The 17,534-nt window shown below is 37.7% G+C and overlaps 1 protein-coding gene across 15 annotated transcripts in view; it reads left to right on the top strand.

Annotated features, from left to right (window-relative positions):
* DTNB (dystrobrevin beta) overlaps window positions 1–17,534 on the top strand; it is a 256,744-nt gene that overhangs the window by 62,178 nt on the left and 177,032 nt on the right. For all 15 annotated transcript variants that reach the window (XR_013441625.1, XM_078056068.1, XM_078056065.1 and 12 more), the window contains 2 exons: window positions 3,046–3,126; window positions 7,643–7,856. Coding sequence is in view for 14 of the 15 variants with exons in the window: in XM_078056068.1 (XP_077912194.1) it covers window positions 3,046–3,126; window positions 7,643–7,856 (295 nt within the window). In the remaining variant the exon portion in view is untranslated. The remainder of the gene's footprint in view (window positions 1–3,045; window positions 3,127–7,642; window positions 7,857–17,534) is intronic.

Raw genomic sequence — 17,534 nt, 5'->3', positions numbered from 1 at the left:
GACCGACAGTCTTTGCTTTTTCACTGAAGAATTTATCCTGTTTAATATTTTTTTTTATGAATACAGATATATTTCACTTTTTCTTCCATCTTGTTTTGTGCTTAAACTGTGTCCTTTCTCTGTTGTTTTTTCTTCCTTTCTTGCCTTCCTTAGATGAATTGAGCTTCTTCCTTCCATTCCACTTTTCTGTCTTCTTGGTGGTGGGTTGTATATTCTTTTTCTATTCTTTTTGTGGCTACCCTAAAAGTTCTAACATCAATTAAAATGAAGTCCAGAGCTTATCAATATTTATAACTTTATTTGAAGCAATACGGGATTATTAGACAGTTTTAGAGCACCTCCTTCATGAAATATATGCTGTTTTTAGTATTACCTTTTTTAACATGACAAATTAGACTTTATAATTCTTTTGTATGGTCAGTTTTTCTTTTGTCTAACTTACTTGATTACCACTTTCTTTGTTTGCTTTAAAAATTTAAGTCTAAATCTAGGTGGAGCCAGTCATGTGTCCCTAACATTTCCTTTTGTGGGATTTTTTTTTCTTCTGTTTCTAGTTCACCCACTGACAGAGTCACCATTCTGTGGTCTGTACCTTCCTCTCTGTTGGGACCTCTGGCTTCATCTCTGATCCCCAGGGTTTCTAATCATACTGCCAAGAAAAAACAAGGAAGTCATTTATGTTTATTTTTGTTACTTATTCAGACTCTTACTCTCTTGAAAAGTTTAGCTTATTAAAAATTGTTGTAGGGGCGCCTGGATGGCTCAGTCGTTAAGCGCCTGCCTTCGGCTCAGGTCATGATCCCAGTGTCCTGGGATCGAGCCCCGCATCGGGCTCCCTGCTCGGCGGGAAGCCTGCTTCTCCCTCTCCCACTCCCCCTGCTTGTGCTCCCTCTCTCGCTGTATCTCACTCTGTCAAATAAATAAATAAAAATCTTTATTAAAAAAAATGGTTGTAAGGGTTTCAGACAATTCAGAAATGTTACTATCCTTACATTTACTCGGTTTATTATCTCTTCTCCTCTTTCTCTTTCTCTTCTCTTCATCTCTTTAGTTAAATGCCTTTTTAACAAAATATACTTACTTCCTTACACCTTCTGTGGGTGTGCCGAGCACCTCTACCAAATCCCATGGCTCCCTAGAATGCAGTTTGGAATCCTGTGTTCTATCTGAAGAAGGCTACATGCATCAACATGTTTATACAGGGAAAGGAGTTGCTTTCCCCACTACTTTTATCATCTCCTTGTATTAGCTTTTCCAAAATTGTATAGTTTGTGTAATATTTTGACTTTACTTGGTATATTTTTGGGGGAAAGCAGGTCAGTCTTTTATACCAACAACATAGAACTTTGTAACTTTCAGTTATTTATTCATTCAATAAATATTTCAGGTGCTAGTTTTATTATGTCCTATTGAGCATATAGTAGCAAACAACACAACAATAAAATGGTCTCTGCCTTCATGGAACTTATTTTCCTGAAAATGGAAATAAGGAATGATAGGGCAGTTGGGGCCATGATTGGGGAAGCATGGGGGCCCAGGAAGGGGTCTGGGAGGAACAATGTCTAGGCTGAGTCAGTTCAGTGATGTGATGAAGAAAGGGCTGGAGTAGTAAGTAGCACTTACGAAGGCTCAGATGAGAGAGCTTGGCATGTTTGGGTAATTATATGTAGCCCGTACTCATTGGAGTTGGGTGTGAGGTAAATTTGAGAGTTGCACGAGCCAGACCTTGTAGCTGAGTGGGGTAGTTATGTGTTTTCCAAACCTAGCTTGATTATAGGACTCCCTGGAACGAAGATTCCAGGTTCCTGTCCAGGAGACTCTGATACAAGCTTCTGATAGAGGCAGATACAATAAAACCCTTCCATTTGGCTCTTTGCTTTTCTTGGGATCTGGTTATACTATAGAAGTTGATATCCTATTCTCATGAATGAGGAGAGTCATAATATGGAAAGAAGGGTTAATCCTTTCTCATCCTTTCGCTGTACCTCTTGGATACTCAGTATTTTTAGATTGTCTCCTGTCCGTCCAGGAGCTTCACTGGGCTCTTCACCTGTGGCTAGAGTTCTGCCTATGTGTTTAGTTAGGACCCTTTGTACCATTTCTTGATAAGCTTGAAATATACTGTATGACATTAGTATTAAAGTGACATTTCAGTGTATTTCTTATAAGGAAATATTCTCAAAATGAATGATAATAGAGTGAAGGGTCATCTTTTCTAGTTCACAGTATCCGAAGGGATAACATAATCATTTTAGTTTCTTCACTGGGGGCTTTCTGTTCTATTTTTTATGTGCCAAACTACCATATTTTCTGATCAGGAAATCAACACGACACTTACATAAGGGAAATTTTTTAAAAGTGAAGGCTATTCTTAGAGCAGTGTATGAGGATTTTCCTTATAGAAACCAGGAAAGATGACTGCTTCAGAAGAAGGTAAATGTATGAGAAAAATGACAAAGAGTAATACTTGATTCTTGAATAGCACCTAGAACTTCAGGGGCTGGAGCTTGTGGGGTTTCCCATTTTCCTCAACTAGTTCCCTTTGGGCTTGTGTGATATTTGCCCTATTTCATTCTTCATCTGAAGAGAGTGAGTTCTATACCATATGCACTGACGTTTTCCTGTCATTACTTCTCCACTAGCAGACATGGCCCAATATATGTCCTGCAGTCTGACTAATCAGATTACTACTCTTTCTGTTTGGTTAGTTGGGGATGGGACTTCCCTTTCCCAGCTGCTTACCATTGATTTCCTAGTATTTCCCGTAGAAGTGGTATAGAAGGAAAGATTCACTGCGGTTATGAGTGTTCTCCATCAGGGTTTTTGTCAGGCTGGCAGACAGGATAAGGTAGGCAAAACTGCTGACATGGAGTGGTCACGTAGAAAGTGCGCCTAACCCTTCCTGAGCCCTTTTGTTTTCTCAGAAGAAGGCCTGGTTGACATGTGATATATGGCCCGTGCACACGCTGTGGAATAGTCACTTCCCAGCATCGAGAAATTCAGTGGTAAATCCCGTTGAACATCTGTTGTTTGTACTTTTTTCAGGTGCTCAGAATTTTGATGTCATACGACTATCAACTTACAGAACAGCTTGCAAATTACGATTTGTACAAAAACGATGCAACCGTAAGTCATTTCAGCTAATTTCTGTGATATCTGGATAGTGCACTCAGTAATAGAAAATAAAAGGTTTTAGTATCTTTTAGTCATATTGTAATGTTAATTGAATTGTTTTTGTCTTAAGTGTTTATTAAAATGTAAGCTTTGTCATGGAAAGAACTTGTCATTTACTCTGTGTGTCCCTCAAAATGTTTACAAAATTCAATAATGTAACTTGGTTTTGCGGCTGGCATAGTATTAATGTACTTTAAATGAGAGAATTGATTTCTTCTTCTCACCTGTTTTAAATAACTTTTATACAAAATTAATATGATAATCAGCTTCTGGAAGAAAAAAACAGTAATATGCTGATAGAGGTGTAATAAGTTAATTTTCTTGATTAAAATGAATACAACATGAATCAGCCTTTTCTATAAGTAATCACTGTGAGAATTGCTACTTATAAGTAAATAAAATATGTGTGTATGTGTGTGTGTATATATATATAGGCATATATATATATACACAGACACATAAAATCTTTTTTCTCTTAATTTCCATGAAGATAAACTTATGTCAGAATTATTGTACTTTTCTCGTGTGTGTGTGTGTGTGTGTGTGTGTGTGTGTGTGTGTGTATTAATGAAGAACGGTTTTGTATAATGGAAAGAACATTGGCTTTAGAATTGGAAAAACCTGAGTTTTAGTCCTGGTTTTTGGCATTTACTATAAACATGTGATGTTGGGTAAGTCACTTTACATCTGAATACTTCTACCCTACTTTAAGTGTTATTTTCAGAAATCTTAGCATAAAATTCTCTCTAGAGAGTTTACCATGCCATCCTGACTGAAGTCTCTGGTTTCCTAAAGCATTGTTTTTCAAATTATGGGTTGTGACCCAATAATGGTTCATGAAATCATTTTGATGAGCTGTAGCCAGAATTTAAAACATGTAATAAAGAAAAAAAGAGAAAAAAAAATCAGAACACAAATTATGTGGTAAGTCTAAAAGTATTTTGTGAAACTTTTGTTTTTTATATATCTAGAAGAGTGTGTGTGTGTGTGTGTGTGTGTGTGTGTGTGTGTGTGTTGGTGTTGATTTAAATATATTTCTGTGGGTTGTAAAAAAGTTTAAAAACCACTGTCAGAGCAACAACCATTTTAATAATTCTTCCTGTAATTATTCTTGGGAAACAGTAGTCTATATGTGGAGGGTTCAGAGTCTGAAACCTGGCTACTGGCATTAGTAATGTACAGTAAAAGATGCATTGTTCTAGAACTTTTATTTTGTCACCTAGGATTCTTTAATCAGACTGAATTTTTTTTTTTTTTGTGGATGTACAGTTTAGGTAGGAGTAAAATTTCAGTTTTGTCCACATGTATGTTCTATTGTCTCTATACTGTTTATTGAAAAATAACCACCCTTTTTTCTTCACTGCCCCAAAATCTTTCGTCATACTCATTAGGAGAAATATATAAGAATGTTCATAGCAGTTTCTATATATGAGAGGACCTGCTTTTGGACTCTTGTCGCCCACTGGTCTGTTTGTCTATCCTACCAATAACCACTACTGTAACTTTATAATAAGTCTTTTTTTTTTTTTTTAAGATTTATTCATTTATTTGAGACAGAGCAAGAGTGTGAGGGGGCTTGGGGCAGAGAGAGAGGGAGAGAGAGATAATCTCAGGCAGACTCTGTGCTAAGCAAGGAGCCCAACTCAGGGCTCAATTCCGACCCTGAGATCATGACCTGAGCCAATATCAAGAGTCAGACGCTTAACCAACTGAGCCACTCAGGTACCCTGCTTTATAATAAGTCTTAATATCAGATAGAGCAAGTCTTCCTACTTTGTTCTGTTTTTCTTTTTAAGATTGGGACATTTTTGGCCTTTTACATTTATTTTCATATACATTTTAGAATCTGATTATCAATTTCTACTAAAAGCAAATAAAATAAAACAAAGAACTCTGCTGGGATTTTTTCCATTTTTATTTCTTTTTTTAAAGTATAATTTACATATAGTAAAATTTATCCTTTTAATGGAGAGCCCTGTGGCATTTTGTTGGGACTGCACTGAATCTATAGGTTAAGCTGGGGAGAATCACCATATTTCCAATTTCAGATTACCTCCTGTGAACATGGTATATCCCTCCATTTATTTAGGTCTTTAATTTCTGCAAATTATATTTATAGATTTTTTTTTTTTTTGTAGAGATGTTGCACTTCCTTCATTGGATTTATTCCTAAATCTTTGATGATTTATGCTACTATTATAAATAGTATTTTAAAATTTCATTTTTGTTAGTAATAGAAATACAGTGACTTTTATATCTTGTATCTAGCAATCATTCTAGACTCAAATATCAATTTTAGTAATTTATCTGGAGAATCTGATTTTCTACGTGTAGAATTTTGTCATTTCTAAATAATGACAGTTAAATTTCGTCATTTCTGAAACTCACATGGTTAATTACTGCTTATTTATATTGGCTAGGACCCAAAGTACAATAGAAATGATGATAGTGGGCATTGCCTTTTTTTTGGTAAAGATTTATTTATTTATTTTAGAGAGAAAGAGCACGATTGTGTGAGCGTGCAGAAGGGCAGAGGGAGGGGGACAGGGAGAGAATCTGAAGCAGACTCCCCGCTGAGCACGGAGCCTGACATGGGTCTTGATCTCACAACCCTGAGATCTTGACCTGAGCTGAAATCAAGAATGGGATGCCTAACTGACTGAGCCACGCAGGCACCCCATTTCTTTTTTTTTTTTATTGTAGTTGATACACAATGTTACATTTGTTTCATGTATACAACATAGTGATTCTGTAACTCTTTGTTATGCCATGCTCACTGCAAGTGTATCTACCATCTGTCACCATACAATGCTGTATTGACTGTATTCCCTATGCTTTTCTTTTTATTCCCATGACTTATTCATTCCCTAACTAGAAGCCTGTATCTCTCATTCCCCTTCACCCATTTTGTCCATCTCCCTCCCTCGGGCAACCACCAGTTTGTTTTCTGTATTTATGGGCCTGTTTCAGGTTTTTTGTTCTTTTGTTTTTTTATATTCCACATATAAGTGAAATCATATGGTGTTTGTCTTTCTCTGACTTACTTCACTTAGTATAATGCCCTCTACATCCATCCATGTTGAAAATGGTAAAAATCTCATTATTTTTTATGCCTGAATAATATTCCATTCTGTATGTATACCACATCCTCTTTATTTATTCATCTATCGATGGACACTTACTTGGATGCTACCATATATTGGCTGATGTAAATAAATGTTGCAGTAAACAGAGGGGTGCATGTATCTTTTCGAATTAGCGTCTACGTTTTCTTTGGGCAAATACCCAATAGTGGAATTACTGGTTCATATGGTAGTTTTATTTTTAATTTTTTGAGGAACCTCCATACTGTTTTCCACAGTTACTGTACCAATTTACATTCGACAGTGGGCATTTCTTACCTCGTTCACAATATCAGAGGAAAGGCTTTCAACATTTTACTATTAAGTAATATGTTTGCTGCAGTTTTCTGTAAATACCCTTAATCAGATTAAGGACATTGCCTAGTACTGTGTTTCTTAATTTCTGAAGTGGTCTTTTTGACGATTTGTAACTTAATCTCATTTTGATCAGAGAGCATGGTTGATATGACTTGAATCCTCTGATATTTGCCAAGATTAGCTTTATGGCTCAGGATAAGGTCAATTTTCATACACATTGTTTGTGTTCTTGAAAACAGAGCATATTCTCTAATCACTGGGGGCGATATTTCATATAGTGCCCATTATGCCTCCTTTGCCAGTTGTAATGTTTGTCTACCTCTGCACTTAGGCTTTGTACCTTTGCTCTATCACTTACTAAGAGAAACGTGTTAATAGCTCCCACTAAGCTTGTGAATTTGTCTCTTTGATGTTTTGTTCAATTTGACAATATATATTTTTGAGGCTATTGTAGGGGAGGCAAAACCTTACCTCTACCCTCTTAGGGTCTCTGGTTAGGCCTGAGAGTTAAATTGACATAAGACAGATTAGGAGAAGAGCACACAGATTTTTACATGTACCGGGAGCCCCCATAGGAAAATGAAGACCCGAAGGAAGGATGAGGCCTAAGTGCTGATATACTGGGGAAGAAGGAGTAGCACTTGTGGAAAAATAACTAAAATATATGGGGAGTCTCAAGGAAGATAAGGGTTATTTTAATAAAATCTGTGCAGATTTCTCTTGGCCTCAATTCACTGTCTCTGGGGATAAGAATCTTTCTTTCCCCTTGGAATAGGGAGGGCATCTTTCACTTGGGAGTTTATTTCCTGCTTTCCAGAAGAAAAAAGAAGGTTAGCGTGACCTTCTTGGCACCTGCTGTTTTTCAAGTGTCACAATAGCTCAAAATAATCCTTACGCCAAAGTGGCGTATTTTGGGATCTTACTCTGCCACCCTGCACCATTCTGCTGGATGTAAATAAAAGTTTTTATACCTTTCTGATGAATTAAAACTTTTAAATTGTTGACAGTTCATTTTCTTTGTGTTTTAGTCCATCTTGTTGATATCTGGAACATGATTGAAGCCTTCCGAGACAATGGCCTTAATACACTGGACCATACCACTGAGATCAGTGTGTCCCGCCTCGAAACTGTCATCTCCTCTGTCTACTACCAGCTGAACAAGCGCCTTCCTTCTACTCACCAAATCAGCGTGGAGCAGTCCATCAGCCTCCTCCTCAACTTTATGATTGCTGCATATGACAGGCTAGTACCTTGCATGCTTACTTCATTTTAAGAATGTTTGTCCCTTAGTCATCCTTCTTCCAGATTGCCTTGCTGAGGGTTGTCAACTTAGAATCACAGTGAAAAGGGAAATTATTCCATCTAATTTCCTTCTAAAGACTGGTTAAATGCCAGAGTGACTCACCGTCCTAGGGCACGTCACATAGTAAGTGCTATAAAATTATGGAGAATCACAACACTGAGACATATTGTTTGATCAAATTATAGGTACCTGGAGAATCACAACACTGAGACATATTGTTTGATCAAATTATAGGTACCTTAGTGTAGCTGTTCTCTATCCAGAGAAGTATAGCTAAGTTGTGAATTTGATTATGGGCTTTCTATTTGACCTTAAAGCTAACCTTTCTTTACTCTGTGTAATAGTAAATGCCCCTTGACTCTAGTCTTATTTTCTTCTCATTATGTTTAGGATACTATTTTAATTTTTTTCAGTGCAGAACATTGTCTTTACACCTTATAGCACTAGAAGAAAACTATTTAAGTGTACTTCAAATTAAAACAGAAGTGATTTGCTATATTTGTATTCATGGAGAATAAAGTTGGTGTTATAAAAAACAAAAAGAAATCATAAATGATGGAACCACAAAAGTTAATGTTTATATTCCAGGAACCAAGAGTTTAGATTTTTGATTTCTGATATATTGTTGATCATCTGGTTTGGATGCATTAATTCTTTCTGCTTCATTTTTCTCTCCATAGACCTACTTTGAGTTCATACATTTGTAAAATGTTATTCATTATACTTTATAATATTGAAGACTCTGTGAATTAATGGTAAAAGTCTGCAGGTGTCAAAGCCAAGTCACAATGTAGGCTCTCACTAAATTCACATTTTTATAAGATGTTATCAAATTAGATATTCCATCTTTTAATAAAAAATGATTTTAGGAAATTTTTATTTTTATTTTGTTTATTCTTTTAAAGATTTTATTTACTTATTTGAGAGAGAGAGATAGAAAGCATGAGCATCGGGAGAGAGGCAGAGGGAGAGGGAGAGGCAGACTCTCCATTGAGCAAGGAGCCTGATAATGGGGCTCGATCCCAGGACCCTGAGATCATGACCTGAGCTGAAGGCAGATGCTTAACCGACTGAGCCACCCAGGTGCCCCAGGAAATTTGAATTTTTAAAACAAAAGTACACATGAGACATAAGTCCCAGAATTTGAATGCCATTTTTTTTTTTTTAGTAATTTAGATTAGTGAATCCCTAAGGTTCATTTTATACTGTTCAGGGAATGACTCTTTTGATCCAAAGACCTTAGTAAAAATGGTTATTTCTGTGGTGAATAAGCAGCACATGACACCAATTCACTGAGTAAATCAATTCAGGGTTGCACAACACAAGTTAATTCAATAAACAATTTTTTTACAAAATCAGAAATAAAAGTCATCTTACTGTTTAAAAATGATAAGACAGAGATTATAAACTTTGCTTCCATAATCATGTCAAGTAAGTTAAATACTATGGCTAAGGAAGGAAGGAGAAGGAAGAGCAAAAAGATAGCAAGAGACAACAGGAAGACCAAACTTAGGAGCAGAGGAGTCCTGGGACATAGTCACAGATAGCTGGACACATCCAGACAGAGACAAAGGAAAAGAATAAGCAAACAGTAAATCAAATGAAGACAGGTCAGAAGAACAGCACACTAAAGAACTAGGAAAAACAAAAAAAGTTGAGTGAGTTAAGAAGAGGAAGGACAGTAGTATGTCAGTGGTGAATTTGGTAATTCTCACGTCATATCCTATTGAAAACCTTGGCCATGGGCATCAGAATCAATCCTCACATCATTGCTAACCTTGAACTCTTGCATATCTGATATATATGATAACATCTTATTTTGCTCTTCAGTAATTTGAAATTGGCTTTCATGTACTGGTAAAATGAAAGGATGTGGTTATTGGAATTTTATTTTTGAAAATTATAGTATTTTGTTGTGAAATATTTCAAATATTAGTCTCTCTATTGATTGGCCTCTTTATTTACTTAGGCTCGAGAGTCCCTTTGATATGTAGAGTATCTAGTTATTGATTTTAATTAGTCTTTTCAGGATTTTGTTATTTCATAATTCTTGAGTTAAAATTTGAATGCAACAATTATTTAATTATTCTTAAGTCCCCTAACCTCTAAATTCACAGTCAAATTTTTAGCCAGGTTGTTTTTTGGTTATAATGGATTATAAGACTATAAAACTACAGCGAGAAACAAATAGGATCTAGACTTTCTCCATCAAGTGTGTATTTTATTAGGAATTAATTTATTTTAATGCCGAGGATTTAAAGTATTTTACATTTGACAACTAAAAACACAAACAACAATACTGTAAGCACCTCTGTAGGACATTAGTAAAAGCTATGAGGAATAGTCAAAACATTTGGATAGCCTCATTTTTTTCCTTGTTGGGTCCTCAGTATGACAGTATCTGTAGTCACGTGGTCTGGTCTGAAGGTGCAACAGGCGATGCTCTGATCAACTATTTCTTCTTTTTTAAAGAACAAGAATATTGAAACTCCCAGCATGAGGAACAGGAAATCTTCCTTACTCTTCTTCATTTGAGCCAATTTCATTATTTAGGGCTTGTGATTTACAAACTCCCTTTCCACCTCTGATGTCTGTATTAGGTCAGTGTCTTTAGTTGCAAGCAGTAGAGAACCTACTCACATGGGCTTTTGCAGTAAAAGGAAGATAGGCGCACATCACTGAGGAGCCCAGAGGCAGGCCAGCCCTCGATCTTGCTCGTGTCAGAGCCCTGGCTTCAGTTCTCTTCGTAGTGGTTGTGGTTTTGCCCTCCTCTTGTATCAGCTTCATCCTTTTGCTACTTCAAAAAATGCCTGCTGTCAGCTACTACGTGCTTCCCCTTTCAAGTCTAGGAAGCAGAGAGAGCTGGTTTCTTTCAACACCAAACTAAGGTGTCTGAGCGTCCCTGCAGAAATGTGCATTTGGGCCACGCATGTGTCGGTGTTATGCTTTTTAGCTCAAACAGATCAGGATTTGTGTCTCTGGAACAGAGGGTGATTAAATTCTCACCCTCACTGCTTGTTGCCTCACAGTGGGGGGTGGTTGGACTGGCTATGAGGGAGACGGCCACGTGTCCACCACGAAACTCTGCAGCACGTCATAAACGTCTGGCTCCCTTTCCTGTTAAATGGCCCCCGCTCTCCACCCAGCTCCTAAAATCTGAAACCTGTAAGAATCACTTCCACCCTTCCTTCTCCCTCAGCTTCACATCCATGCCGTTACCAGGGTCTGTCATTTCTACATCTTGAATCTCGATTCTGTGTGCGTCTCTCCAGCCCCACTGCTACCACCCAGCCCGCTGCCATCCTCTTCTGCCTGAACTGGTGGCGTGGTCTCTAAGCGCTCTTTTTGCTTGAGCTTTCTTCCCAATCCATTCTTAGAAGTAATAAACATCGCGAGCCCCGCTATCTAACCTGGGAACTTGAACATTAGCAGTAACTTACATTTGTCTCTCTTGTCCCATCCCACCGACCTGCACGTAAATAAGGTGAACCTGATTCTGATTTTGTGTTATCGTGTTTTTGCTTCTTAAAGAACAGTTTTTTCCACATAGAGAGGCATAAGCACAGTGTTGTTTAATTGTAATTATTTTTACTAATTGTAAAAAGAAAGTCATGCTGTCTGTACTATTATCTGACTTACTTCCTTCACGCATAATAGCTTTTCAAGATTCGTTCATGTTGCATGTAGCTGTAGTTCAGTTATTTTCACTGTTGCATAACGTTCTGTTGTGTTACTGTACATTTTGTTTTCCCTGGGTTCTGGTTCTGAGAAACAACACTGCCTGGAATGTTCTTATATGTGTGTCCTGGTACATGCGTACAAGTGTTCTACACTGCTCTCTTGGTCCTAACCTGAGGAATGGAGTTGCTGATTGGGTGGGGGAGGTACATGAAATTCAGCCTTAGAAGATAGTATCAAATTATTTGAATAAATTGTACCAATGCAATCGAGATCCTCTCGATCCACATTGTTTCTGAAAGCCTTACAGTTGTCAGACTTCACGTTTTGCTAAATGACATCTCAATTGTTGTTTGATTTGCATTTTCTTGATTCTTAAGCATGTCTTTGTGTGTTTCTTGGCCAAATATATTACTTCTGGGAAGTGCCTGTTCATGTCTTTTGCCCACTCTAGTGTGTTGTTTCTTCTTTTTGTGCTGATTATAGGGGCTCTTCAGAGACTCCAGGTAGCAGTCCTTTCTTGCTTATCTGTGTTGCACATATCTTCTATTTGTAGCTTGACTTTTTACTTTCCTTAGGGTATTTTTTTCTTAAAATGTTTTTTTTAGTTATTTTAATTTTTAATTTTTATTTTTGGGGGGAGGTGGGGTGGGGCAGAGGGAGAGAGAGAATTGTAAGCAGGCTCCACACTCAGCGCAGAGCCTGATATGGGGCTTGATCTCATGACCGTGAGATTTTGACCTGAGATGAAATCAGGACTCAGATGCTTAACTGACTGTGCCACCCAGGTACCCCCTCTTAAAGTGTTTTCTTTTTTTTTTTTTTAAAGATTTTATTTATTTGACAGATAGAGACACAGTGAGAGAGGGAACACAAGCACGGGGAGTGGGAGAGGGAGAAGCAGGCTTCCCGCGGAGCAGGGAGCCCGATGTGGGGCTCGATCCCAGGAGTCTGGGATCATGACCTGAGCCGAAGGCACATGCTTAACGACTGAGCCACCCAGGCGCCCCTTAAAGTGTTTTCTAATGAAAAATTTCAAATATATACAAACATAGAAAGAATATTGTAATAAAACTCAAGGTATCTATCACTCAGCTTCAGTAATTACATCATCGATCTTATTTCATCTGTGTCCCCAGGCTCTTCCCCCCCCACCTTCCTTGGCTTCTTTTGAAGCAAACTCGTGTCATTATTTCATGTGCAAAGATTCCAGTGCACACATTCTGTTGTGTTATAATACTATTTTCCCCCCAGATTTTTGCTCTAAGAAATACTACTGCTTGGAATGTAATGAAATTACATCTTAAATGGAACAAACCTATAAAAAATCATATATCTAATGAAACTAGGTTTGGATAAAATCTTCAAAATACATCAGTGTTGAACCTATCAGTGGAAGGCTCAAGGTTATTGTTTATCATCTAAAATAACAGTATAAAACACTGTTGCTACTTTGAACAATCCAAAGATTTCTTTAGTGTAAAGAGTTTTAGGTGTATAATTTTTGATGGGTAAATATGGAAAAAGTTGCTGTGTAGTTTGGAAATATGGCTAAGAACTATTTTTAAACCTTGCTTTAGCAACTTAATTTGGATATATTTAAAAGTTCCATAGGTTTCTCTTAATACTGAATGCTAAAAACAAAACAATATAAAAAAAGCAAAAACAATTTCATTTTAAGTAAGTAATTGTATTCCTTATATTCAGAATATGCCCAGCTAGCATATTATGGAATGGACGTTGCTAAAGAAAGATAATATTAGGTTACAGTCTTCCTCATTAGTGATTTTTAAACAAAACTATAATATCCTGGGAGGCACAAATACTTCGTGTATTTATGTGTAGTATTTACTCTTATCTCCGCTTGTTCTCGGATGGATTCAGGATGGCAGGAAAAAATACAGCCAAATACAAGTAGGAGAGAAGTAGGGCTGAGTGGGAAGAGTGGGATGCTCACAGTAGCAGCACATTTAGCTCTTACAAGGGTGTAAACATAGCTCTTCTAGGAAATTTCCAGGGGTTGGTGGGGAATGAGGTAGGGGTTTTGGATGTTTTAAAAAGGTGAAGTCCTAAGGGGAAAACTAGTGTAAAATGAAGAGGAACAGCGGCCCTGGTGGAAGAGGAGGAGGGCAGCCCACGTGCCTATGCCGCTCCCCTGTGCAGCCACGTGGGTGTCGAGATGTGATGTCACCACAGCCCGTTCACTGAGCCACAGTCTCAGCACTTGGTGGCAGGATTATTCCCGGAGCAAAAATGAGTGAACTTGAAGTTCACTTACCACTCTTCCCATAACTTGCTCTTTATTTTGTAGCTTTTCTTTTCTTTCAAGAGAAGTCATGCATTCATGCTAATTTTCGAAGAATCTTCTTGATTTCAGGATTGCAGACCTGCAAAGGGTTTCACCATTAGTTACTATTTCAGAAAAAAAAAAATTTTTTTTTCTTATTATTTAGGCCTTATCTTACTGTTTCCTTTTTATACTTTTTTTTTTTTTTAAAGATTTTATTTATTTATTTGACAGAGAGAGACACAGCAAGAGAGGGAACACAAGCAAGGGGAGTGGGAGAGGGAGAAGCAGGCTTCCCGCTGAGCAGGGAGCCCGATGTGGGGCTCGATCCCAGGACCCTGAGATCATGACCTGAGCCGAAGGCAGACGTCCAACGACTGAGCCACCCAGGCGCCCCTATACTTTTTTTTTAAAGAAAAGGCAGGAAAACACACACTTTTTCTCAGTGTTACTTTTTCCTTGCCTTTGTTTCTCTCTGAAAGTGAGGAGAGAGGTAGTAACAGAGGCTTCTCTAGTCCATTCAGTTCCTCCAAATTAATCTGATTAAGACATTGTTTTCATCGTGTAACTTCCCACCTCAAGAACCTTCCAAAACTCCCTGTGATTTTTGAATGAGATTCCTACTCCTCAGTTCTAATGGCATCAGTCCTTAATTCCCTGCTCATACCAAGCTCTAAGTAAGCTACTTGAGGCACTTTTCTTTTCTTTTTTTAAAATTTTATTATGTTATGTTAGTCACCATACAATACATCATTAGTTTTTGATGTGGTGATCCACGATCCATTGTTTGCGTATAACACCCAGTGCTCCATGCAGTACGTGCCCTCCTTAATACCCATCACCGGGCTAACCAATCCCCCCTCCCTGAGGCACTTTTCAGTTTTTCCAACATGACATACTCATTTCTTCCTCCAAGCACACACACACACACACACACACACACACACACACACACTCCAACCCCCACCCCACTCAAGTTTTTACCTGCTGTGTAACCTTATAATCACCAACCCCATTTTCATTCCTTTGATGACATATAGCATTCGTCTATATCATTATTTTGACCTTAAATTATATAATGCTCAGAGCTGCTTCATGAGTGTACAAATAAGATTGAAGGCCCTTGAGAGCAGAGATTTTACCTTATGTTTCTTTGATTCCTCAATAAACACAGCACTAAATTCTTAATAAATATTTGTAACGTTGAAATGAAAATTATCAGGCATTCTTATTGTGATAAAATTGAATAATATTCTAAGTTGATTTTACTTGATTAAGCTGTTTGACATTTGCCAAATGGATTCTTGATTTGCAGTTGATTATTGCATAATCCATTCACTGTGAAGCTTTGTAAATTAAGATTAATTGGAAAAATATGAGTTTCTGAAAATCAAAGAGAAATGCTCTTATTACTCTTAGCTACATGTGATAATTGGACTGGTAATAGTGTTTCTAAAGTAGAAGTCTATTTTTGTGTAAGAAGTACTAATTTATGGTTGGCAGCATCCACAATTGTTTGTTGAAGATGTAGAAACAGCTTGTTTTCTTAAGTAACAAATGCTTCCTGTGGTCTTGTTTTCAAAAGTATTAATTTGAATAGCAAGTTCTTACTAGATAGTGCCAAGCTGTAAACACCATCCAGACCAGGTTAATTTAAATATTTTTTAAAAATAGGTAGAATTTGAGATTTTGCTAAACTGAAATGAGCAAACTCTCATCCAAAGGGCGCAGGTGAGGATTGTAGAGGCTTCTGAAGGTACCTGCCTGTTAAAACATAGCCATGTTTATTCAGGGTGTCTCACTGTCTGCTTAGCTTGGCACAGAGCTAATCATGGTGTTTTTTCAGTATTGGATAATAAGAACTCTTTTTAGAAGTCATGTGTATGGTTTATTGTCAGACTATAAAATGATAGGTCTATATAAGTGAATCATGCAGGGAAGTCTGAGAAAGAGAAGCATGATGTTTCTTTTTGAGGGAGGGTGCTCCCTGGAGAGACCGTTTGGGTGGGGTTAAAATAACAAGTTTCCTCTCTCCCATCATCCTCAACAAATATTACCTGTTTGTCCTTTCATTTTAGTATCTTTATGTAGGGGTTAATAGTCACTGTTGTGTTACTTATTAAATATTGACCTACTAATCAACTCTGCAGTTATCATAGGCCAGATTTTAAGTTGAGCCACATTTTTTTGGTGATAAAACCCGGTTAGGGGCGCCTGGGTGGCTCAGTCGTTGGGCGTCTGCCTTCAGCTCAGGTCATGATCCCAGGGTCCTGGGATCGAGTCCAGCATCGGGCTCCCTGCTCGGCAGGAAGCCTGCTTCTCCCTCTCCCACTCCCCCTGCTTGTGTACCCTCTGTCCCTGTCTCTCTCTGTCAAATAAATAAATAAAATCTTAAAAAAAAACAAAACCCGGTTAAGTATCTTTTCTGAATCCTTTTTGCAGAGAACTGATTGTGGGATGAACTTGGACTTTACATTGAAAGGACTGAAAACACAGTTGGTGAGGTTATATATGCCACGGCCAGGGCAGCTAACTCTTTAGTTTTAAATGTAACTTGACTAGTGTATACAGATTAAATTCAGATGTCTGGTGGGAAGGATCAAGAATGAGTTTTTTCAAGAAGAAAGAATCAATTAGATAGAGGACATAATCACAGGGTATTAGGCGGCTAAGCGGCTGCAGTTCTGTATGACCTCTAATTGCAGAGCAAGAATGCAGGAGTGCTAATCCAACACTAGAAAACACAGTAAAAGCGACACTTTCCCTTTGCTTTGTTTGGGGGCAGCTATAGGAAGTTTTAGTTAGGCTTAAAGTTGATGGAGGAGCCTTAGTGCCAAGAAAAGCATTCAGAGCAAAGGAAAAAACGCTGACATGTGGCCTACAAAACAAACAGTTGAAAGGAAGGAGCTAAGGTTCTTTCTATTTGAAGAGAAAAATATAAGTAACGTGATTTCAGGAAGAATTCTGAGAATATCCCTTCACCAATTTTATTAGTTGATTAGATTTTATGTAAGTATCTTTAATAAGTACTTAAGGTTTCTTTAAATATACCATTTATTAATTTGCTTATATCAGTATTTCCTTTTGAAAGGTGAAGAAACCTTTTGATGGTTGAAACTGTGAACCTAAAGTTGTAAATGATGGTCAGCATTTATAAGTGGAGAACGTTAGTTTATCATTTGGACCTGAACCCACTGCCTTATTTGAGGATGCACAGTTATATACTTATAAACAGATTCTTGAACACAAGGGCTCAGTAAACATCATTCCCAGATCTCTCTGTCTACAGGTCCTCATGATCCTTAATCTCAGATGCCTCTCCTTTCTCCTTACTTAAAACACTCTCAACCTTGCCTGTAATATTCTCTTTATCCTGTTGAATTACCCACTGACATGTACATGCATAGCCCCTCACCCTCCATAAGATATGCATTGCGAAGCACACAGATGTTTGCACACCTCAAAAGAGCATGCAGGCAGAGAGAAGATTCATGGTGCAGTGGGTGGGAGATTATGTGTGGAGATCGCCATGTGGCTGTTGTGATTGGAAAAATGGTTGGAAAGTAGATCTGAGAGGTGATGAGTTGAGGAACCACACATTACGGATAAGAATTAGTTGAGGGGTGATGCACTCTTCTTTTAATACATCTGT

The sequence above is a fragment of the Halichoerus grypus genome, chromosome 10, assembly GCF_964656455.1.
Source record: "Halichoerus grypus chromosome 10, mHalGry1.hap1.1, whole genome shotgun sequence".
Classification (NCBI taxonomy): Eukaryota; Metazoa; Chordata; class Mammalia; order Carnivora; family Phocidae; genus Halichoerus; species Halichoerus grypus.
Note: the sequence above shows the minus strand (reverse complement) of the source record. Positions and strands in the feature narration are given on the sequence as shown.